Source organism: Bactrocera dorsalis, chromosome 4 (assembly GCF_023373825.1).
Source record: "Bactrocera dorsalis isolate Fly_Bdor chromosome 4, ASM2337382v1, whole genome shotgun sequence".
NCBI lineage: Eukaryota > Metazoa > Arthropoda > Insecta > Diptera > Tephritidae > Bactrocera > Bactrocera dorsalis.
The window spans coordinates 64,260,173-64,284,278 of NC_064306.1; the positions used below are offsets into that span (position 1 = coordinate 64,260,173).

Below are 24,106 nucleotides of genomic sequence, written 5' to 3' on the forward strand. Positions count from 1 at the left end.
TTTTGTTGTTTTTGCTTGTTCGCCATTTATGCGTGTTTTATTGTTGTTGTGTGTTGCTTTAATTGTTATTCATTGTTGTGGTGTTTGTTGCTGCTGCTGTTGTTGTTGCTGACATCATTGTTGCACGTGGCTGTGGTTGAGCAATGCTTTTTTGTGTTTGTGTTCTTGTTGTAATTTCCTGCTGTTATCCTACATATTTGTGTAATATTCTGTTTTCTTCTTTTCTTATTTGCTGCTTTGCTTTATTTTTTATTTTTATTTTTATTTTTAGTTTTTATTTTAATTTTTTATTTTTGTTTTTTGTTTTGTTATTTAGTGTCACGACGTTGGCGTGCTGTGGCTTCGCGTTCAGCGCTTCCGTCTCCACTCATTACGGCTGCTCTCTCACTCACTCCTACTCTCCGTCGCTCCCAACGCTCCGGTTCGCTTAACTGTGTCTGCTTAGTAACCGTAATGCACGCCATGCCCAGCGACGGCGGTATGCACTAAAGCGGGTGCGGCGAGGGTCCTGCGTGGCAAATGAGAGAGATTTTTTTTTATTAAGCAGTGTGTGAGATAAAATTGCGTTGCAAATAAATGTTGAATTAGTAGCTCACAGCGTGGCTTTTCGCCAGTAAACACTGCTTGGTAAGCATTTTGTAATATAATTTGCAACTATTTAAGTTTATTTGCCGGTCTCCTCAGTGGAAGAGAGGCTTTGTTTGTGGATCATATACTTACTTAACAGCAAGTGGCGCCAAGGCTGGGGCAGCGAGTGGTAAACCATGTCCAAGAACTGCAGGTGCAACTGTTGTTAAGAAATCACGCAAGAAATGTGGAAGAAAAGAGAAACGAAAAGATATTTATGATAAATATGCGTTAAGATAAAGCAGCTATTTATGAAATTACAACAAAGTGACGTTGTGATAAACACAAATTTAATGGAAGAAAATCAAATTTAAATCACATGTGCAATAATGTAAGCTTTTAGGCGCAATAAGCTTACAAAAATATTAAATAAATTCACGTGTTAAACCACTGATCTCATATCAACAAGAGTAACTAGTTAGTTATAGTAAAATAAAAAATATATCTATAGTGAGCTAACTTTATAAAAGTCTTGAGAAAGTGCTCACAGCACATAGACATTTTTATAAAACTGCGCCCAAATGTATACTTCGAATTCTTATAGTATATTAAGCCAAATTAGCAGATTAAAAATAATTTTTAACCAAGAATTATAAGTAACTAGTGAGTAACCATCCTCAAAAGCCTGGTAAATAATAAACATTGTCAGTAATTGATTGCAATCTCATAAATACTCGATATATAATTTTTGTACTCAAAATGGAATAATTAAATATAATATTATGTAATGACCAAAGTGTGAAATAGAAAAAGTATATAATCCACACGCAGAAGGTAGTTTCAAACTAAATGACTACAATTTAGTCTTTCAGGCTGAAATTGTGGATATAAAAGAAGGCCTTTAATGAGCTTTTATTGTAACTAGTAAGATCAGAACATTCTTTTTCACAGTCAAGCGACAATTAATCGAATACTACATGGGTTATTCCAACAAGTATTAACTGGTCTTTCGGTAAGTAACTCGATTAATAACATCTGAGTACCCGATCATATACAAATCTTCATCCTTATTGCTGTAGACACCATTTACGCGATTATAGCCGAGCGAGTCATATAGAAATAGAAGGAAATAAAAAGGTCGACGAGCTGACCAACTCGAGAGCAGCTGGAGATATAGTTCCTTTATGCTTTCTCATGCCGTTCAGTTTCTACAAGGAGTTTTTTGAAGCAATGTACACTAGATGAACAACTCAGCTCTTGGAAGACAAGCAACACAGCGCATACCACAAAGTTATTGTGGGGTGATGTTGGTGGTGGACAAGTGCCAGGCATTTTCAGTACCAATTAGTAGTGTGGAATGAACATACTAACCACCTTGGAAGGGTTTGAGACCCATCAAAAACCTCTGCCGTACCTTAGTTCCGACACCCGGTTGCAATGCAACTCCACATTCAACTGACAAGGTGTCGGTTCTTACCGCACACTCGGGTTTTAACCACAGCCACCACCATGCCAGTCCGCATGAGCAGGTTGGAGCGAACTTCAAAGGCTCCTACTCCTCGTGGTAAAAGAAATAAGTCTCCGGTCAGAATTCGTTGACAAAACTACTACCAGTTGAGCTTCCATACTACTCTGAAGTGGAAACTAAGGGTTGGACCTCATACTCACATTACACGCATACACCATTCACACAAGAATCTAACCCTAAACGCCTTCGGTAGCTATACAATTCACTCACAAACCACCTTAATTATTCGGCATTTCGACTAGTGAAAATCACACCAATATCTAAACGTCCATCAGTTCAGCTAATACCCATACCATTCAGATCCCTAATGCACATTCTCCATTCTGCAATTACATGATCCCGACCTATCAGATAGATCATCACAGGGCATCTACCCTTAAGATTCCACTTTCCGCATGCGCCGAGGATGATGAGACGCCGGAACAGTATCTATGCGAATTCTCTGCCTTTAGTCGGATGAGACCGGACAAATTCCACGGTTTTAAATGCTCCAAAACCAGTTTGAGATAATATACTTAAGTAGAAAAGTCGCCGACAAACTCCACTTTCGGAGTTTCTTCTGCAGATCGGTTCCGATCATTTATGGAATTAAAATGATAGTTAATAACAATTATATTTCGTGACTATCACAGATTTCCAGACAATATTAAACTCCCTTGGTTTACCTTTCCAAAATCGATATCAGCACTTTGTTTTTGGCTACCCAAAGGATACTTTGTCTAAGACCGGAAGTCGGAAGCTGCTTGAGCCATGTATAAAAGAATCGTTTCTGGCCAATCCCAAGTGGATGGCGGTCAGAGAACTTTCCTTAATCAAAATCTTTTCACTGTTGGCGAAGTTAAAAGGCTATTCCGACCATATTGGGTAGGAAGTCTTCGAAATGTGGCGCTCCATTTTTATTGTTTATTTTTAGGGATGTCAACACTTTAATACAAAACTGGCGACAAATTTAAATCTTGGTTTAATTTTGAAACACCCTGTATTTCCATCCAATCTTACACTCATTTTGGGACACTCTTTATATACATTTACTTTCCTTCGCACGAAAAAAGTGGCGAGTGACAATTCGCGGCAACTTCGAACCTGTCTAAATCTTCTATTAAGCCCTTAAATAACCGTCTAAAATTACACGTTTAACAGTGATTTTCATCCAGAACTATTCCTCTTCATTCTTTCCTCCTTCAGCTTTCCTCCTCAAAATTCCCCAGAATTCGTAGCTTCCTTCCCACGTTCATAATTTCTAATTAAAAGCTCATTAACGAACTTTCGAGCTAATGATTAACTGAAATTGTTATTCTTCCGTGCACAAGTTGCTGCACACTGAATTACGTGCAACTTTGAAAGTAAAAACACGCGAGTGCGAGCGTAAAGCTTCACAGTCACACCAACACATAACCAAATACACGGCGGCTTATTTATCTGCAAGTACGCGGTAGTTTATAGCGCCGCCACTCACAAATTGTTAATTAAACACAAATGTTTCCACGAAACAGTAAATATTTTGACAACAACAACATAATAACATCCCCCGACCACAAAGCTTTTAAGCTCCGAGCGCCGCCAACATATGTACAACATGCAGCCACTGCTTTATTAACACGGCGATAATGGCTTTTTGTCATAATTAAAGTCGACATACTTGCGCCCCATCTTCGCTTAGCCGCCAGCACGCATCTCCACCTCGTGGCATTTGTCGGTAAGTGCGCCGTCTTACCTGATAGCCGCCAAATTGTCATATGTTGTTCGGCTAATGGCTCATTTTCGCCACTGAGGCATCGTAAACCGTTTAAATTGTAAGCATATGCGGTGTTGTTGTTGTGATGGTTGTTGGTTTGGTACTTAAGTCACTTCAAATTTTCAGTCGCATTTTCAGGTTTTACGAATTTAGTTAAATTGGCGCTCATTTCTTATTGTTTAGTTCCTGTTACCGTTAGAATATAATTCGACAAGCAATTGGAAAGGTCCTTCCTCGAATCTGACGGAGTTTTTGGTATTGCTCAACGTCTGTTTATATAGCCGTATTAGTTTTGCAGTAATACCACGGCCCCCGTAGAAAATGTCGTTTCCGACCTTGTCCCATGAATCGCATTTTTTGGACGGCAGTGATGTCAACCTTCATTCTAACGGGGACATCAACCAGCTGAGCAGCGGCACCTTCCCAGCTAAGGGACCAGACATTGTAGGTGCATGTTCTTTAATCGTAATCTTTAAAGCGTTTGCGTGGTCGTCATCAAAAGAGGGGTCTCAGATCTGAGGTTGTGTCCATTAGTAGTGTGGTTTACGTGGCGAGTCTCAAACACAGCGCACAACCATGGGGAAGGATGTTTTGCCTTCTGTCTTAATCTTGCCTTCAAACGGCTGCTTTTGCTACTCAGAGGACACTTGGACTAGGATTGGAAGCCCTGAGCTGCTTGAGCCATATGTAACTAACGCTCAGAGAACTTTCCTCACCTTCATGAACTTCTACACATGGCTCCATCCTCATCACATATTAGCTTCCGTATAAATCTGAACCCTGCAACGGAACCGACTATCCCACTTCAGCAGTTGAAACACCAAGGCATGTCTAGGAGAGCCCATTTTATTATATACCATCTCAAATATGTATATAGTCCCTTCACACATCTCTTTTTAGGGGAAATATTTCATTGTCCCCTTATATATTCTTATTGGAGAGACAAACCTCTTGCAAATAGTTTCGTAGCTAAGACAGCATTTTTAAGATTTTTTAGGTTACTGCAATGGACGCTCAAAGCTCGATGAACGCTTTCGCCGAAATCTACTTAAAAACCGCAGAATTATAGTAAGGTAAATGGATATATCAATCAGATAAGTGTTAAGCCCTATTCTAGATGAAAGGCTACCGGCGATCAGCTGTTCATCTTCGGAAAAAAATTTGGCTCAACTGATCTAAGCGGCTTCTTTAGTAGCATGCGGTCAACTACCATAAAAGTAACCTTTTCGCAAATGAAAAATTTTCAGTATTGAATACGATGTTAATAAGAAAAAATGAAATATTTACACAAAACTTTCCAAAGACGCAAAAATTGTAATCCAATGGTTGAACTTGGTCACCATCCAGTTGCTGTAATGGTTAGGTGGTAAGTCTGTTATAAAGACGTTACGTCACTTCACTTATGAAAAGGCAAAATTTAACAAATAAGGTGTTTTATAAGGGGTAATAAAGTATCTATCACTCTCTCTCTCGCTCCCGTACTCCCTTCGATGGAGAGAATGGTATATTCCATTCTCCTTCAGCACACAAGGTAAAAAGCCACTTCTGGGTGGTTGGCATGAGAGCAATATCAGGAATATTTCTTAGCTGCAGATAATTAGCCATCCAGTCCAGATTTGAATTCATCGAACTACAGTTTGTCATTAGAGTTGGAGAATATTGCCTGTCAAACACCCTACAGAAAGCAATCTTTGTTTCGAGCAGCATCGTTAATACATATAAAGTTAAGGCCACTGGCTCCAAATTTCGGTAGTAAATTTTAATAATTTCGACTCGTTGTTGGATTGCTTATATTTTCAAGATAAAATGCCAAACTTTACTGAAGAGAAACATCAAAAGAGCGGAAAAAATATGGCGTCATTTGTTGTCCCTATCGGTCTACTTTTGTAGTGCCTTATTGAAAAATCCTATAGAAACTCTTTGTGTGATCAATGGCCGAATCGTTTGAGGACTTCTGTGAAAATAAAAGAGAACCATTTCGTACGAGTATGTATATCACTCACTTAACATATTCACTTTTAAACAAGACTAACCTTTTAAAAAAATATATAATAGTTTCATTTTTACAGCGGCCTGAACTTGTAACAGAACTTATGGCAGAATTAATTTAAGTCAAGTATAGTATTTGCCAGGTAACTTTCGTAGAATTAGGGTTTTTGAAAATAGTTTCGATTGCTTGAGCTACTCTAAAGTGAAAGAGCGGATACGGAATCAAGGAAAAACACAATTTTTCAAAATCATTGATTTTTCGATCTCATCGATTATTAGAGTATGGAGAATTCTGCAAATGGAGAATGGAGCCATGTGTAGAAGTTCACAGAAGTGCGGAAAGTTCTCTGAGCGCCATTCACTTCGGAGTGGCCAGAAAAGATTCTTTTGCATATGTTTCAAGCAGCTCATGACTTCCGCTCTTACACCAAGTAACCGCTGCGTAGACCAAAAACATCCGTTGGAAGGTTCCTCAGGTGTTTGAGGTACGGACTCTGGTAAAATACTATAAAGGATAATATGTATAAAGTCATTTCAAAAGCTGAAAACATAGCATCTAAGCCCACTGTTGCCTTACTGTGTCACTATTTGTACTTTGTACTGTAGAAATCACTTTAGGCACTGCTGATAATAGATGGGGAGTGAGACCGCCTCTCAATTTGAAAGAACTGTTAAGCTCGAAATCCCATACATTTTGCAACTCTCGAGTCAAAGTGCGCGATAAACAAATAGAAAAATATTATACCTACAGCAGCTCAGCAAGCTTAGCCTTTTGTAAAACATTAATTGACTTATAAAATTGTTTTTGTTATCTTCCGAATATAAGATTATCAACAATAAAGACTCATTGCTTTGCGCCTAATTGCAGCTAAACCGCGCGCATTAAGTCAAAAGTTCGTGTTGTAACGGGAAATTTCCACGCACAGAGTTGCCAAGTAATTTGAAATTCCAACAGGCAGAGCAGGAGTCTTCGCACGCAGAAACTTTCGTGCCACGTGTGCGCCACCACCACCACCACATCAACACATAAAATGCATTTCTTCACGCATTGTAAGAAAGCAACGGCACATACGATGTCGGTGTCTACATGCCGCGCAACACTTAGCACGAAGACGGTGGAATAGAATTTACAGCATTCGCCAAATGTGTAACCCGATGCATAGATTCACACTCGTAAACAGACAAAGATGTCAGGCGAGTCAAGTGCGAGTGCTAAAGACTGTGAGTAAACACACACACATGAGCTTAAAGGATTTCAGCCGCCACTCGGGAAAATGGAATTTCTTAGTACTGCTGGCACCTGCTTGGGCTTACCGCGAAGAAATTAAATGAGTAAGGCCATGAAGAGAGCGGAGCGGGTGAAGAAAGCAGAAAAATGCAAGCGATAATGCAGATCAAATTTCACTTGAATTCACTTACAAGTTGCTGCATTTACTTATATATGTGTATGTATATGTGTGTGAGTGCGTCCTGTTGTTTTTATGCGCACAAAAGGCATAACGGCACATTGTGTGCATAGTGAGAAAGCCATAAATCAATGCGGTGCTACGGCAAGTGGCGAATACTCGTCGCAGTTGAATTTATGACAGCTTGCAATCACAACTACAAGCAAACTCAGAAACACAAACACACACTCAGATATATGTATGTATGTCTATATAGCAGTGTATTTGCGCTCCTGCATTCCTTTGTAAGCGCTTGATTGTGGTTCGTTCTCTGAATGCATGAAAAATTTATGTCATAAATTATGTAATAATGCTGTTTCGATGTGAGTCCGTGACAATGCTCATATACTTATGCATGGATGTGTGAGAGATTTTCTTGTGGCTTAAAGACTCTTCAGCTCTTTTAGCTTTTTGGAATTTATTATTTGTAAGAAATTAATGATGTGCTCAAAATGTTGACTGAGAATTTGTCTTGACTTTGATCCATAAATTTAAAGAGCTGAAGCTCGTTGACTTGTGGGTGGCTTTGCCATCAAGAAATTGCAGACTTTTTGAGGCATTGTCAATTGGCTTTACATGAGGTAGAAATATATGCCTGGAAATTCATCCTGCAATCGACTTCTTTCTGTGAGTGGTCAACGGAGTTATGAAATAAGTGAGAAATATAGCATTCTCTACAGTAAGAAGCTCTATAAACCTAATAAAGCTTCATGAGATTCGATCGATTTAATATCTAGATTACGATTTCTTTGACGTTTAAGATAGTTCAAGGGACTAGATGAAGTATTAAAATTCAATAGCAAAACTCTCTTAAACTTCGCAAAAAGCGATCACGTCTTGAACGACGAATTCATAATTAATTCATCTGAAACTCCATTTGGTATTATTAAGGACGATGATGTGTCACGTCGGGCAGTATAACCTAACCTACCTTGAATAATAGAGTCATGTGTAGAAGTTCACGCAAATTAGGAAAGTTCTCTGAGTGCCTTTTACTTAGAAGTGGCCAGAAATTATTCTTTGGCTCAAGCAGCTCAAGACTTCCGGTCTTTGACCAAGTATCCTCTGGGTAGCCGAAATACATCCAAGGCGAGCTAAAGTGAGGAGGCCAAACATCCCCTCCGCAGGATTGTGCGCTGAATTTGGGACCCGTCTCGTAGAAAACACCCTCCATGAAAATGAAACAACAGCCTCGAGAGCCCCCTTTTTAATGAGGACCACTGCAAACGTAATAAGGATTACTATTTAAGGGCATGCACCTGGAATGCCCAGTCCCTTAATTGGAAAGGTGCCGCTGCTCAACTGGTTTATGCCCTCGTAAGAACAAAACGTGCTGCCATCACCGCCGTCCAAGAAGTGCGATGGACGCGACACTGACTGAGATGAGTAGGTGTGACATTTACTATAGTGGTAATATTAAGGAATGAAATTCGGTGTGGGATCCGTGGTGGAAGAGAGACCTAGTCCTACCAGGAAGTGAGAGGCTTTTGCACACAGAAAAAGAAATACGTGAGTACGAAGAGCTTAACAAGCTGGCCAACAATGGTAATGCTCGAAAATTCTACGAAAAGATGCGGCGATTAACAGAAGGTTTCAAGACCGGAGCGTACTCATGTTGATCCCGCAGAGGTGATCTAGTGACTGATGCCCAGAGTATACTGAAATTAGAAAGGGAACACTTATCCAACCTGCTGAATGGCAGTGAAAGTACAACACCAGAAGAAGGCGAATCCAATTCCCCATTCGATGACGATGGAGCGGACGTTCCATTGTCCGACTGAGAAGAAGTTCGAATAGCAATAAAGATATTTGTCAAAAATGTATACATAAAAGGTAAATTTTCCATGATGGGGCTGCTTTGCCGCCTTAAGGATCACATCTTGCCTGTTCTGGCTAGAATATGTTCTATTCAAAGCAGAATTTCCTCACTGGAATATGCCTGACATCAAAACAGAGTATCAAAAAGTGGCTGGATTCATTCTTGGTCGCCAAGCTGGCGAAGTTCTTTTTTGAAGGAATCCACTTATTGCCAGAAAGATTCAGAAGAGCAGTACTTTAAATAGTACTATTGAACACATTTTTATTAATAAACTTTCAAAATTGAAAAAATAAAACCTCACAAACATAGTTAAAGACCCATTTATGCTTCTGATAATCAAATATTACCGTCTACAACTTTTAGCATCTGTTTTTGAAACCAGAAGCTCTAAATTAGTATTTGGCTTTACAATATGTTCATTATCCAGCTCACTCTTTTATTCTTTCATTGTCAAAATATCTTGTGAAATTTAAATTTTTTAAAGCACAGTTTTAGGCTGAATACATAAACCGGACATATTTGACGTTCGTAAACAAGTTATAAACCGCGAAAATATATCATTTCAATATTCAAAAGGACATAAGTGAAAAATTTAATTTACCTACAAACAAATTGTCTTCTGGTCCTTCTTAAGCCTTCGTAAACACTATTTCCACAATTTAAAAAAATACTATATTTATGTCGACTTTAAAAGTCGGACGCAAACATTTGTTGCCTGCATTGTTGTAGCACAACTTTGGGCACAACAACTTGCAAATTATGCGCCAGAGAGACATTAGCCTTCCCTAGAAATTTGTAAGGTTGTGACGGCCAACAAAAATATATACAATATAAGTAAATAGAGAATTTAAAAAAAATAAAGAAATAAATAATACAAAATAAACAACGGAAGCCGCGAGTAAAAAGCAGGAAGCTGAAAGTTTCCTATAAAACGCGAAACAAACAAGCAACAATAACAACGCGAAAAACAAGTTAGCGTACAAGAGAACAACAAGCGACCAACAGCGAAGCAAAATCCCCCAGAGTCCCCACAAAAACTGCGAAAAAAAATTCTCAACAAATAGCGCACCCCTCTATTATGTATGTATGTGTGTATAAATGTGCGGTGTTGCCGGTGACTGCAACGATAGCCACTCGGTTGGACAGGCAGAAGACTGACAGCTTAACGAAATTTGCTAACAAAACTGCCAGCGGCAGGCGCGGCGCGCCGGAAGCGACATCAATCAGTCGTCTGCCGTGGACTTGGTTGCGGCGCATGAGAGCGCGACAGCAAACAGCGAACGCCATACACACAGTGTTATATGCATTGGCAACATAACGGCAGTAGCGCGACAGTTGCCGAAAACGCCAACAGCGGCGGGAAGACAAAAAATTAATAATGATTGATTAGTTTTGTTGCTGCAAGCCACACATTTTACTGTCGTCACACCCCATGCTCACGCGAATGTTGCTTGCCCAGCGTTGTTGGGCGCTATGTTGTATGTAACGGTACTATTTCACAGCTGTCCAATATGTGTCCGAAACTGTGCGACGAATAAATGAATTGACTTGACAAACGTCCAGTACGTCAATCGCGCGTTTACAGCGCTCAAAGCGATAGGAAAGATAGGAACGAGAGAGAGTAAGGGCGACTAGGCGCAGTCTAGTGTAATAGAGCAGAAATGTTGCGCAAGGCAATGGGCAGATTGTAACGGCATCTTTTTGAAAATAAATCGCATTTCAAGTTCTTTAAAAGTTTTTGTGAGTGTGTGTGTTGCCACTCTCTCCCTCCCCCTGCTCTAGCATCTAGGAAGTGCACGGAAATTATATAGCGGCACACCACTCTAGACATATCTGTACGTATGTAGAAATGGTACTTTATGCAGCTAGTTCCTGCTGTGGCAAAAGTAAATTAAAAACTGACTTATTGAGCACGTGACTGATTGGTCTGCTTTTGATTGGAACGGCAGAAGAAAATATGCTGCCAGTTTGAGAATTTCAAAGAAATTATTTTGACAGTATATTTACTGCGAAAAGAGAAGATGGGAGAGGGTGTAAAGCATTCTTACTGTGAAATTTTAGTTCAGAAATTACTTTGGTGAATTTAGAGTTCTCTTTGAAACCCTTTGTAAGAAATGCATAGGTTATTTACAGTATAAGTCTGACTTGGCATGGAATGACTTCTTTTTATTTCCGATCGTAAGAAAGCATATAAAAATGTATAGATGTATATGAGGATATTTTGAAAAACAATAAATTTCTCTAATCGCGAAATATGAAAGGTAACCCTCCTATATAGGTGGCTCAAAAAGGAAAAGAGGCCTTCGAAATTTGATTTTTTTTTAAAGTTCCTCTGGGAAAAGTTAACTTTAGGTGAACTTCAGAACCTTTGCGTTACCTTTGTAGGGTAGACCTTAAATATTTTACTAATAACAAAATTTCCTCTTGAAAAGACAAGTTTTGTTGCATACCGGTGATCAAGTAGACTACAGCTAAACTTTAAGTGAAGCTTATCTTTATGGGACGACTTTCTCCATAAAATCAGTAGCATACAGAATACTCTATAGTAATATTGAAACATTATAGAATAAGTTAGCTCTTTGAAGAAAAAAATAAAAGCTTTCGATGCATACAGTGGATTAATTAAGAGCTTTTGGAGACTTATTGCTCATATAGAATATTATAAAATTATATATTCAAGCCATTAGTTATCATACGCAAGTTTATGAGCTTTTCCTTTAAAAACTTCTGTGAATGCTTTTTTTACTGCAGATTAAATGAGGGCTTTTGGATATTCTTTGCTCAAAAGCTCAGAGAGAATATTATAAAATTACATTTTCAACACATCAGTTATTATCCGCAAGTTTATGAGCTATTCCTGTAACAACTTCTGTGAAAGCTTATTTTTTGATGTACGAAAATGAAAGATCGAATTCCAATTAAGCAAAAATTAAGCTTTCATAGCAAAGTGAAAGTTATAACAATTAAGATTTTGAGCTTTCATAACAAAGTGAAAGTTTTACGATTTAAGCGTTTGAGCTTTCATAGCAAAATGAAAGTTTACCATTGAAGCTTTTGAGCTTTCATAGCAAAGTGAAAGTTTTAAGAATTAAGCTTTTGAGCTTTCATAACAAAGTGAAAGTTTTACGATTTAAGCTTTTGAACTTTCATAGCAAAGTGAAAGCTTTATCATTGAAGCTTTTGAGTTTTCATAGCAAAATGAAAGTTTTACCAATGAAGCTTTTGAGCTTTCATAGCAAAATGAAAGTTTCACTATTGAAGCTTTTGAGCTTTCATAGCAAATTGAAAGTTTTATCGTTTGTTATGTTATCTAAATTTTGATTAAAATGATGGTTTAAATAGAATAACTCATATCAAATATGTATACATATGTATATAGTATTTAATACAAGAAAAAGTGATAACTTCGGTTAAACTCTTCAAAAATAAAAAAGAGGTCCCCACATGAATTTGATTTGATCGGTTAGTTTGTGTGGTAGCAATACCAAAGTAGTCCGAACAGAACAATTAATTTGAAGAATATAGCGTCGTTTTGGACCATATTTTATGCTTAATTTCGAGAAGTTAGCTTGTCAACTAAAAAAGCTTTCTGTAGAAGGACATGATTTTGACCAATCAGTTTGTATGACATCTAAGGGCTCAACAGACCTTAGGTCGCGGTGCAATCCTCATTTATTTATCTAATCTTCATTTGTATGACAGCTATTTGTTATAATGCCGATATCGGCGGTTCCAACAAATGAGCAACTTCTTGGGGAGTAAAGAACGTGTGCGAAGATTCGGAATAATATTTCAAAAACTGAGGGTCTAGCCCGCGTTAATACAGACGCACAGGCAGATAGACGAATATGCTCAAATCTATTCAGCTCGTCACGCTTTTAATATATACTTTTTACACAAAGTCTCCCACGTTTCCTACTCTACGTTTCAAGCTTCGTTTAAAACTTACCATACCATCTTCCAGGTATAAAAATTTGTCTTTTCTTTGGTTAACATAAAATATGATAAATTTCTGTCTGAACGTGACACAATTTCTCATATGAGTCACTGTCTCACAAACAAAAGCTCATTCCATAAACAACATATGTATGTACCTTTTCTACAGTATTTACCTCAACAAACATCTTCAGCGCCTAAATGTATGCTTGTATTTTTTAATGCTCTTCTTCGCTGTGCTATCTATACGCCTTCTATAGTCGTTAATATATTTTAAAGTGTTACGTTTTTGTTCACGCTTCATTACAAAGTTCAACAGCACATCACCTGACTGCATAAAGCTTTTAAGCAGATTAAATGTGGCAGTCAATATGTAACTTGGTGATACCGCAAAAGAATGCTAAGCCATAAAGGTGTATTTGTATGGGTGGTGGCTAACAAAAACAAAAAAGTATGTGTGTGTGATCTGTTGATTTTATATCTATGTATATAGAAAATGTCATAAGAAGTTAATGCGGCTAGCAGCTGCTATGGCTACGCCGTTGGGGTTAACCGCCAGCCTACAAAGCGTCTTTTAAAATCAAGTGTAGATATGTCAGCCAAACAAAGAGTAAATCTGTTGACAAAGCTCTTTGTATCATCGAAAGCATATCATCTTAATAATCGTGTAATCTTTTTATAATTTTTTTTTTAATAATAACTTGTTGATCATGTGATGGTGGAGTGAGTTATTAACTGGTGTGAAGATATGGAACTAAAAATTTAGAATAAAGTATTTTTTGTATATATGTATATAATCTATACACATATATTAAGGTGAGACAAAAAACAAATTTCGAGCCTAAGTATGTACAGAGAAAAATATAAAAAAATCTATTTTCATTGAAAATACCATAACAATTAAACTGGTTATGTCGCATATTCTAGTACGAGTATAGCATAAAAGTTCCTAAAAAATCTCCCTCAAAGGATTTTTTTTTCTTTTTCAATACGAAAATTCGTTTAATGATTTATAATTTAAGCTCAAAATTTTGCCTTCCAAAAATATTTTTTTACTATTTATAGATTTTTTTTAAATCACACCTTTTCGGCTCACCGTAGTATATATAGATACATGACTATTGTTATAAAAATATTTGTTCTTGCTTATTAATAAGTAATATTTACATTTAAAAATAGTTTTACGAAGAAGCGTACTCATTTCCATAAATATTCAGAATATTTTCTTTCATTCCCACACATCCATACAATTACACATACACAATTATTTAATATGTTTGTACATACATATGTATAAACACAAACAATTATAAAGTTAATTTCAAAAGTAAAGTCTTTGCAGTGCAAAAGTTGGCAGCATATAAAGTTAAATTGCTCATTAGTACAAACAAAAGCTATTTATACACCCACTTGCATAAATATAAGTACATACAAATGCATTGCTATAAAATATGGTAGACCATATGTAAATATTTGTCTAATATATAAGATACATATGTATATGTAAGTATGTAGCATATAGTGATCAGTAAAGACACTTTGCAAAATTAAGTGGATGCAAAAAATATGCAAAGAAAAGATTCTCCAATCTTTGAAAAACATTTTTCGAACAGGTGGCAACACTACTCGATTTTTTCAACATTCTTAAGCATTCCAAAAAATTACTTTCACGAACTTAAACAAAATTATTTGTCGAACAGGTGGCAACCCTGTTAATTTTTTTTTTTTTCAACTTTAAACTTTCTTGAGCAGCCTTTTTATTTATTTGGCTTAACTCGAAATTATTTAATTTTTTGCAAGGGTGGCAACGCTGTTCTATTATTGTTATCAATTCAAATAGCATTTTCTATTCTTGTTCTTTATTTAAAATTTACGAATTAAAAATTAAAAAAAAAAAAATATTTTTCGAACTGGTGGTCAACTGGTCGATTTTTTCAACTTGAAACATATTTATCCAGCCTTTTTATTATTTTTAATACTTATTTATTTTATCTAGAAATTATTTAATTTTTTAAACAGGTGGCCACTTTCCTCAATATGTTTTTTTTTAATTTTAATTGCATTTTCTAAGCTTGACTTTTGTAGTTTTTCTATTATCAAACTACCTTTGTTTTAATTTTGACTCTCAAAACAACGCAAATTTAAAAAAAAATACGAATTTAAAAAATAAAAAAATTTATTTTTCAAACAGGTGGCAACGCTGTTATATTTTTCTCAACTTGAAACTTATTTACCAGTCTTTTCATTTTTTAATACTTATGTATATTACCTTGAAATGAGTTAATTTTTTAAGCAGGTGGCAACCTTCTTCAATATATATTTTTTTCAATTTTCATTTTCTAAGCTTAAAATTCGTAGTGTTTCATTTCCAATAATTTTTTTTAATATTTTGAAATAGGTGGCAACCCATAAACTCTCAAAACAACGAGAATTAAAAAAAAATCAGAAAACTAAAAAACACATTTTTCGATGAAGTGCTTATTTATAATATTTTTAAACTAATAATTTTGTTAAATAAGGTGGCAACTCACGTCTACTTTTATTTTATTTTATTTTTTTTCAAAATATTTTTTTTTCAAATTGACTTTTGTAGGGTTTCAATACCGAATAACTCTTTTATGTTTGAAATTTAAAAAAAAAAGTGGCAACGCTCATGTTCCAAAAACTTTATACAGTACACGAATTAATCAAAAAAGAGGTTCAACTCGTTTTAGACTTTTCTACAGGCTGTACATATTAGGAATGTGACGGAATTTTGTTGCATAACACATTTTTGTTGCAATTAGTGGAATTTTGAAAGAGTCACAGTTTTCTTCTGAGAGGTTTAAAATTTACCGCTGGAATACAGAGTTCACAAGAAAGTACAAAAATTTAGGTAAATTTCTTAAGGCCGGCGATCCCGAATCAATATTTTAAGGGTATTTTAATCCAAAGCTTTAACCAGAAAATTTCTCTTCCAAAGTGGATTCTGGAGACATAAAGTTTCTTATTTTGAAGAATATTTTGATAGAAGCCTTAACTTTAAAACTTTCTGGCTTCTAGAGATATAAAGCGGACCAATTTGACCAATGTTGATTGGTTGTTCAAGGATTTAACTGGAAACTATTTTCGACTGAGTTATTGTATAATATAGATCACTGAAAATATTTGATGTAGACATTTATGTCTCGAAGAGGCTTCTTTCTTTATTATGAGACTATAAGTATATTGGTATGGTATGTATGTATGTCCCAAAACCAGGTGGAAAAATAAAGGTGAACTTAACCGAACTTAATTTTCTCTATATCTCAATATTATATTTTTAGTCATCTGACACACCCTGTTAAATGAAAAATATATGTATACAAATAATGTCATAACATCTACTTCAATGCAATTAGTAGCATTTTCTTTAGACTGCACGCAAAGCGTAGGTGCGTTTCTACATACCATAAGCGGGTGCCGAAGCGTATTTCAATGTGGCGGCGGGCGCGGCGGCGACATAGCTATGCGAAAGAGCAGCAGGGGCGGCGGCGTAATGTCCATAGGCGGCGGGCGCAGTGGCAGCGGCATACTGTATAGCTGGCGCCTGGTAGCTATACGATGGAGCTGCGTAGCTGTAAGCGGGAGCGTGGTAGCTCGCGCTGTAAGCTGGAGCATGATAGCTCGCAGCCGGCGCAGCGTAGGTGATGCCATGCGAGAGAGCGGGCGCGGAGTGCGCCAACGCTAGAGCGGGTGCCGCATAGCCATGACTGATGGTGGCTGCCGGTGCGGTGTACGCATGCGCGGCGTAGGCGGTCGGCGCGGCATAAGCATGAGCGATGGGCGCGGCGGCGGCGATGATATGACCTTATTGTTTATTGTTTGCAATAGCGTTTTTTAGCGTTTTTTATGTAAGCAGATTTTTTTTTAGCATAGCGAAAGCGAGTGTTTAAAAGTGCAAGAGTGCGGAAGAAGCATACGAGAGTGCAAAAGAGTGTGAAAGTGCGAAATGTGTTGTAAATACGGTTAAAGTGGTGTGAATTGGTGCGAAACAAAACATTTTCATATTAAAGACAATACTTAAATACGCGCGTTTTTTATTTTTTTATTGAGCGCTCCGACCCACAATCCACTAACACTTACCACCAACATGTGGCGCGAGGGCGGCGTCATTGCTGATGCTCGAGCGTTGCACGTGCGATTGCGAATGCGCGGTCTGCACGGCGCTGGAGTACTCCGACTGCGAGGATTGTCCATAGTGACCCTTGACGGTGTGCTCCTGCGAGCTGCCCACGGAGGCGTGGTCTACGCTGGGCGCGGAGATGGAGTAGGCCGCTGGGCCGCCGGGTCTGGCATGCGCGCAGGCAACCAAAGCGGCAAGAACGAAAATAACCTGCAACAGATAACAGAAAAAACAACTGATAAAAGCACAATAAAAAACAAAAATTAGGACAAATTAATTGGCGAGGCATATTTTGAGACGCACGGTAAGTAATACACTGCGCGCAGCAAGCAATTAAAGCGCACATTTGGCGTAATTAATTGTTGCCACAATACGTGTTTTACGGCCGTGCGCTCAGTTACAGTTACGAGCAGTGGCGCAGCACATAAACTACACACACGCGCTTCAGCTGCGCAGCCGAGCGCGCGGTTCAACTTTCTGGCGCGTCGTAATACGCTAACTTTTTCACTGCCGCGGCGCTGCCGCACACACATTTTCACTAGTTGGCATACCAAATACCAACACACGCCTGCGCAAGTGTGTAATGTTTAAAGTTTTAATTAACATTTCGGCAAATCGGAAACCCGATAGCGTTGCGCTGCCAACAGGTACGGCCTTGCAACCCCAGCGGCTTCATTACCATTAGCGTTTTCATGAAAATAACAGTTAATTGTTGAATTCTAAACGTGTGTAGTTCGCCATGTGCGCAGCTAGATTTTCAGCGGTATATGAAAATGTAATCATTAACTGCAGAAGAATTCGGCGCTTTCGTTATTAGTTGCATGCCATTTCCAGGAAATTGCCAGATTCCATTGCTGATACTCGCCAGCTACCGAATTTGTGTACAAAAAAGTTTTCACTTGAGTTTCGGGTTGCGCCAAAGTTGCTACTCGTATGGAAAATCATTGAGCGAAAGTGCGAAAAGGTTATCACAAGCGATGTGCTGATATGAAATTCATTTTATATGCCGAAAATACAGTCAGAATTCATTTAATGTTACTCATACGCCCTGCCTGGCAAAGTAGCTTCGTAGCTTCTTAATTGCAAATTTCATTCATTGTAGTGCTTCCTAGGTCGTTTTGTACGAAAAAAGATTTAATATGCTAAATTAATTTTTAAATAAAAACAATTAATATTTGTTTAAGGAACCTGTTTAATTACTGATATATCATGCATAGTGCTGGGCAGTTTTAGAAAACTTTTAGTTCGACCTCAAACCGAATGAGTGCATACATTTGGAAAAAAAATTTGGAATTTCCAATATACAACGGTTTAAGCTCCTCAATTTTCCTCAAACCTCAATAAAATCGCAATTTCGAACTAGTGTTTACGAGCGATTTAAAGAAATTCACCCACTACTATACAGATTAGATATACGTACATTTCGTACATATATCGTACATTTTGTCAGTCACCTAAAATGCAAAACAACGTTTGAACAAAAAAATCAAATCGTTTTTTATTGCTTACGATTCACTACATCATATTACATATACATATGCAACAAAAATTTTCAGCTTGCGCAGTCACATATAACCAATATGTAACCAGTATATAAACCGGTTTGTAACCCGTATATAACCGGTTTGTAACCAAAACGAAATTTCAGCTTACGCAGTCAGATATAACCAATATATAACCATTACATAACCAATATATAACGAATATATAACCGATATGTAACCATTACATAACCAATATGTAACCAGTATTTAACCAATATATAACCAATAAATAACCATTTTATAACCAAAACGAAAATTTTGTTTAAATATGAGTGGTTGCCATTATATAATTGTTTCTTCGCCTGTAAACTTAAAAAAAGTGATGTTATGTACATTGTTTTGTATTTTAGGTGATGATTTTTATGTAGAATACCAGTTGAACTTCATACTTCTAATAATTTTTACAATGACAGTACTCGCTGCCTGGAAATCAATGCTCCTGCGATAACTTTTAATTTAAGGAAATTTTAGATTTTATTTCTAGTTTGAAAAATATGTCTCCCTGGAAGTTCTTTTTTTCCTGGCAAAGAATTTTTTTTTTTCTAACAAAGAATATTTTTGGCAACAACAATAATGAACAAAAATATGCCATATGATTAACGTAGAATATATTTCTGAAAATGAAAAAGTGAATGCATTCTCAGATTGCAGCTGGATTGATGCAGATTTTACAGCGATGGCAACACTGTGTCATTTTAAGCAGAAAATAATGTTCCAGAATCGATTTGTATAAAATTTGTTTTTTAAATATCTAAAAATTATTAAAATTTATTATTTAAAATATATATTAAAATTATTTATTTAAAAAAATATTTAAAAAAATATATATATTATAATAAAATTTGTTATATAAAAAAATATAATAAAAAGTATTTTAAAATTTACTATAAAAAATTATTGCAGAAAAAACATCAGCTAAACAACACAAAATTATTTTATGCATAATAGAATGCTCAACCAACAAGTCATACTAAAAAAAAAATCAAAAAATATGAATAAAAGATTCATCGCAGTCACCAAGACACAATTTATTCATAACCGAAATCTGAATTTTTCTTAGAGAATAAATATTGTTGAAAATTGTGCACAATTTTGCATAAGCAAAACTCACAACAAAATTATATATGCCAACCGAAAACGAGTGAAATTTGTCAAGTGAAGCAATGCAAGGACTAGACTGAGCAAATGCAAAATATACAGACATAACTGAACTACCATGAATTGAGGGGTTATACGCATCAAACTTAGTATGTAACAGTGTGTGTATTTGCATTCGAGTGTCAACAGCTTGCACACATAAGCACGAACATATTTTGCTAAAATTTTTCTTGCAAAGTGACAATAAAGGTAAGTCACTACTAGTGTATAATATATGTAAGCGTAAATATGTATATATGTATATATAGGTATGTGTATTGTTGGTTGTATACATTAAAATATTTGTTACTTGGTTATTTGTAAGAGTAAATTTTATAGCTGAGTGGATTGAATATAAAATGTCTTCCGTTTACTACCAGTTGAATTTAACTTCATTAAATTTTAAAATTTGCTGAATAATTATCTGCTTTTAAAACCAGATTTCATATACGAACAACTACATTATTATCTTCAGTATTCACTTCAGGCTCAATCAAGTGGCCACTGGCCACCTTCTCGAACTAGAAGTGACCAGAAGCGGACGGCATCCTCCCAGAACTTTTACAACAAGGTGTACAAGATATCCTGTCACGTCTATAAATAGCTTTGCGATGGAGATTAGCATGGGTAATCTTCCTCCTCAAGGTAGGAATACAGGACTACACACTGGTGCTAGTCTCACTTCTTTCATGGAAAAGATTGTAGATAACTACATCGGATCGAAGGCACTGAAAATCGCACCCCTATACGCCATTCAGCACTCGGATCCACTAACACTTCTCTGTACCAACTCACGTTTGAACTCCAGAATTCTATGGATAAAGGCGAGATTGCGATATGAGCCTTTCTTGACATGGAAGGTGCTTTTGATAATGCGTCCCACGCAAGTGTAATCCCACTATGGGGGAGAGAAAGATTCGTCTTGCTACTACAAAGGGATGCCTACAGGTTGTAGTTCTATCACCCCTTCAATGGAGCCTAGTAGTAGATGAGTTCCTTGAGTTGCTCACAAAAAATGGGATTTGGAGTCAGGAGCACGCCGATGATATTGTCATAATGACACATTATGGTAAATTTGAGAATACCTATTCTCTGCGACATAGTTCAAAGGAGCTTAAGTCCAGGTAACGAATGGTGGAATACGGTAAAGTTAAACATCAATCCGTCAAAAACATTCGTCGTCCCTTTCAAAAAAAACGAAGATCTCTTCCGAGTTTGAGACCTCTAACAGGAAGTTGGAGGTGTCTAAAGAGGTCAAATTCCTAGACATCACATTATACGCAACCTTACAGTGTAATAGACATGTGACATTGTCCATAGCTACCAAAGCACTCATAACATGCAGACGCCTAGCCGGTAGATCCTGTGGCTGCAAGCTCGGTATCATCCGGTGACTGTATATCAGGCCTATTGTCACTTATGGAGCGGTTGCTTGAGCATCGAAGACAACGCAAACTCGCTTCCGCTTCATGGAAAAATTCCGTCTCCTTGTCGTGCTCAATATTGGGAACTACGGGCTCAACAAGCACTTGTACAACATGGGCACAGCTCCTTGTGCAAGCTGCCGGTTTCGCGACATGGAACGGGAAACTCCAGAATACCTGATTCTGTTTTGACCAAGAACTTGGAGAAGTAAGCTCAAGATCTTGGAACCATCTACGTGGACAGGAATCACATCACCTCCATCGTTCCCAACAAACTCCTGGAATTGAGATCGCCTTTTTGACCACATGTGATATAAAAGAGGGCACAATAGACCAAAGATCACCGTGCAAAACCTCAATTAATTTTGTATTTGTCTTTCTCCCTTGACGAATGAGTAAGCACATTGCAATTAGACCCACTTTCATGATTTTAAAATAAAAAATAACAATTAAATAGGTGGCAACTCTGCCGAATTATTTGAACTAAGCCCAATTTTTTTAATCGCTTTAGCTTTAAACCTCGCTTTTCACACATAATTTACTCGTATTTTGTTTTTATTTTTTAATACATGGCAACGTTTCAGAAAAAAGTATAAAACAGGTGGCAGCGCTGTGCAAATATATTTTCATCTTTTTCTTAAAATGCTATATTTTGATTTTCATAATGTACCTCATAATCTGTTTTTCTCATCTAATTTATTAATTATTCCAATTTTTAAATAGATGGCAACACTTTAACAAAAAAACTGTAGTATAATTTTTAAACCGTTTTAAATTAATTCACATTTATGATATGATAAAATTTATATTTAAATTAAATTAAAAAAATTAAAAGGTGGCAACCCTGCAAAAAAAATATTGCTAGGAAAAAATTTTTTCTTAAATCGTTTTAGTTTATTATTTATGTTTTATTTTGCATAATTTGCTTTTCCCATTTGATTTATTGATTATTACTATTTTAAAATAGATGGCAACACTTCAAAAATATTTATGTTACAGAATCTTTCGTAAAGCTACTTGGTTATGTATACGTTCATATATTGCAATTAGAAATATTTAAAAAAAATAAAAAAATAACAGTTGGCAACCCTGCGCAAGTATTTTTTAAGTTTCAAAATTACGTAATTCGTTTTAGTTTTATACCTATATTATGTATTATATTTTAATCGTTCAGGTTTCAATTATGTATTTAATTAGCTTCTTTTACCTAATTCTTGATTTTTGTTATTTTTAAATAGCTGGCAACGCTTCAAGGGAATATTGGTGGTCTAAGTTTTCTTAAAAATTTTTTAGTAACCTCTCGTTTACATATTTCATTTAAGTCAATATTCCAATTAAATAAAAAAAAAAATAATCAGGTGGCAACCTTACAGAAAAATTTTATAAATTATGAAAATAAAAAAAACCAATTTCATTAAAAAAAATCATTAACCTCTTTGGTTTAATGCCCATATTTTGCTTTAAATGCTTATATTGTAGTGATTTTTTAATATAACCAGTAAAATATATTAAACAGGTGGCAACACTACTCTAAAAGTATTTTTCACTATAAGTTTTCTAAAACCTTATAAACTTGATAACCATATTCTAAAGATTCTTCACATTTTCATTTCTTAACCTACAATTTCAAAAAGTGAAACGCTTCTAACCTTTCATCATAAACCATACGGGACTTCTACCATTTAATTTAAAACTGCGACTTCAACAGCACTGAAAAATGACACTACAAGCTGCAACAAAGTTTTTAAAGAAGTTGCACTACTAAACTCACCCCCCCACCAAAGCGTCTCCAAGTGACAGCAGTAAGATTCTTTAATTAGAAAATCACTCACGAGCGCAGCTGCTGCGTTGCAGCTAAAAATATTCAACATGCGATTAACTGGTACACGAATTGACTTAAGCCCGCAGCGCAGAAGAAGAAGAAGAGCTAACTGCGCTTGCACTGACTTAAAGCACTGCGAAGGTAAACACAGCGAGAACGAGAAAGCAGCAAGCAGAATTTGCGCTGGATGAAATACGGAAAGATGCCGCGATTACGACACAGAAAATGGCAGTACTCGCGAGTAAACAGCTCAAAATAAACTTTCGCCAAACAGCCGGCGAGTGAGTGAGCGGCGAATGAGTGGGAAAAAATGTGCGAAAACTTTTATGAAAACAACAACACGCAGCATTAAGAAAACAACTGCAGGGAAGCGCGTTCGCTGACTTCAGAAACTGTTAAAGGACTTACTTGTATAACGAAGCAAGGGCAACAAAATACTTGCATGTTTGTATGTGTGTGCGTTTGCATTTACAAAGTTTTTCGTTTGAAGTATACTTTTCTTGGCTTTTTGATTTAAAATCTTCAATGGAAAATGTTCAGCCTGCCGCATTGACTTTGTATGAAGAATTATACATGATTTTGGAAAGTTTTTTTTTATACAGACTTGTGAAGGGAAGCAATATTTAAAGAAAATACAACTCTGTGCTTGAGTAAAGCACTATTGGGAATTTTTGCTAGAAGTAGAAGAGTGACCACAAAAATATTTATTTCAAAATAAAAAAATTTTTAGCAGGAATTTTAATTTGCAATTTTATAAACAATAATTTATTTAAACTATTTTTTAATAAAATTTAAATTATTTTTTAATAAATTTGTTTAGTAAATAATTTTATAAAAAAAATTATTTAAATTTTATTTAAAAAAAATAAATTTTTTTATTATAAAAATTATTAATTCTTTTTAATAATTTTTTTTACCATATATTTCATAATTATATAATTTATTTAAAATTCAATTTTATAAATTTTTTTTTAAATATATATAATTTTTTAAATAAAATTTACTTCTTTTTAAGT

The 24,106-nt window shown here is 36.1% G+C and overlaps 1 protein-coding gene across 1 annotated transcript in view; it reads right to left on the reverse strand.

Moving 5' to 3' along the window:
• Positions 1-24,106, reverse strand: part of LOC105226980 (cuticle protein 16.5) — a 28,884-nt gene continuing 4,778 nt past the window's right edge. The window contains exons 2-5 of the mRNA XM_029550497.2: positions 17,124-17,373; positions 16,449-16,847; positions 721-787; positions 1-508 (exon numbers count right to left, since the gene is read on the reverse strand). Coding sequence (XP_029406357.1) covers positions 442-508; positions 721-787; positions 16,449-16,847; positions 17,124-17,373 — 783 coding nt within the window. The 3' untranslated portion in view covers positions 1-441. The remainder of the gene's footprint in view (positions 509-720; positions 788-16,448; positions 16,848-17,123; positions 17,374-24,106) is intronic.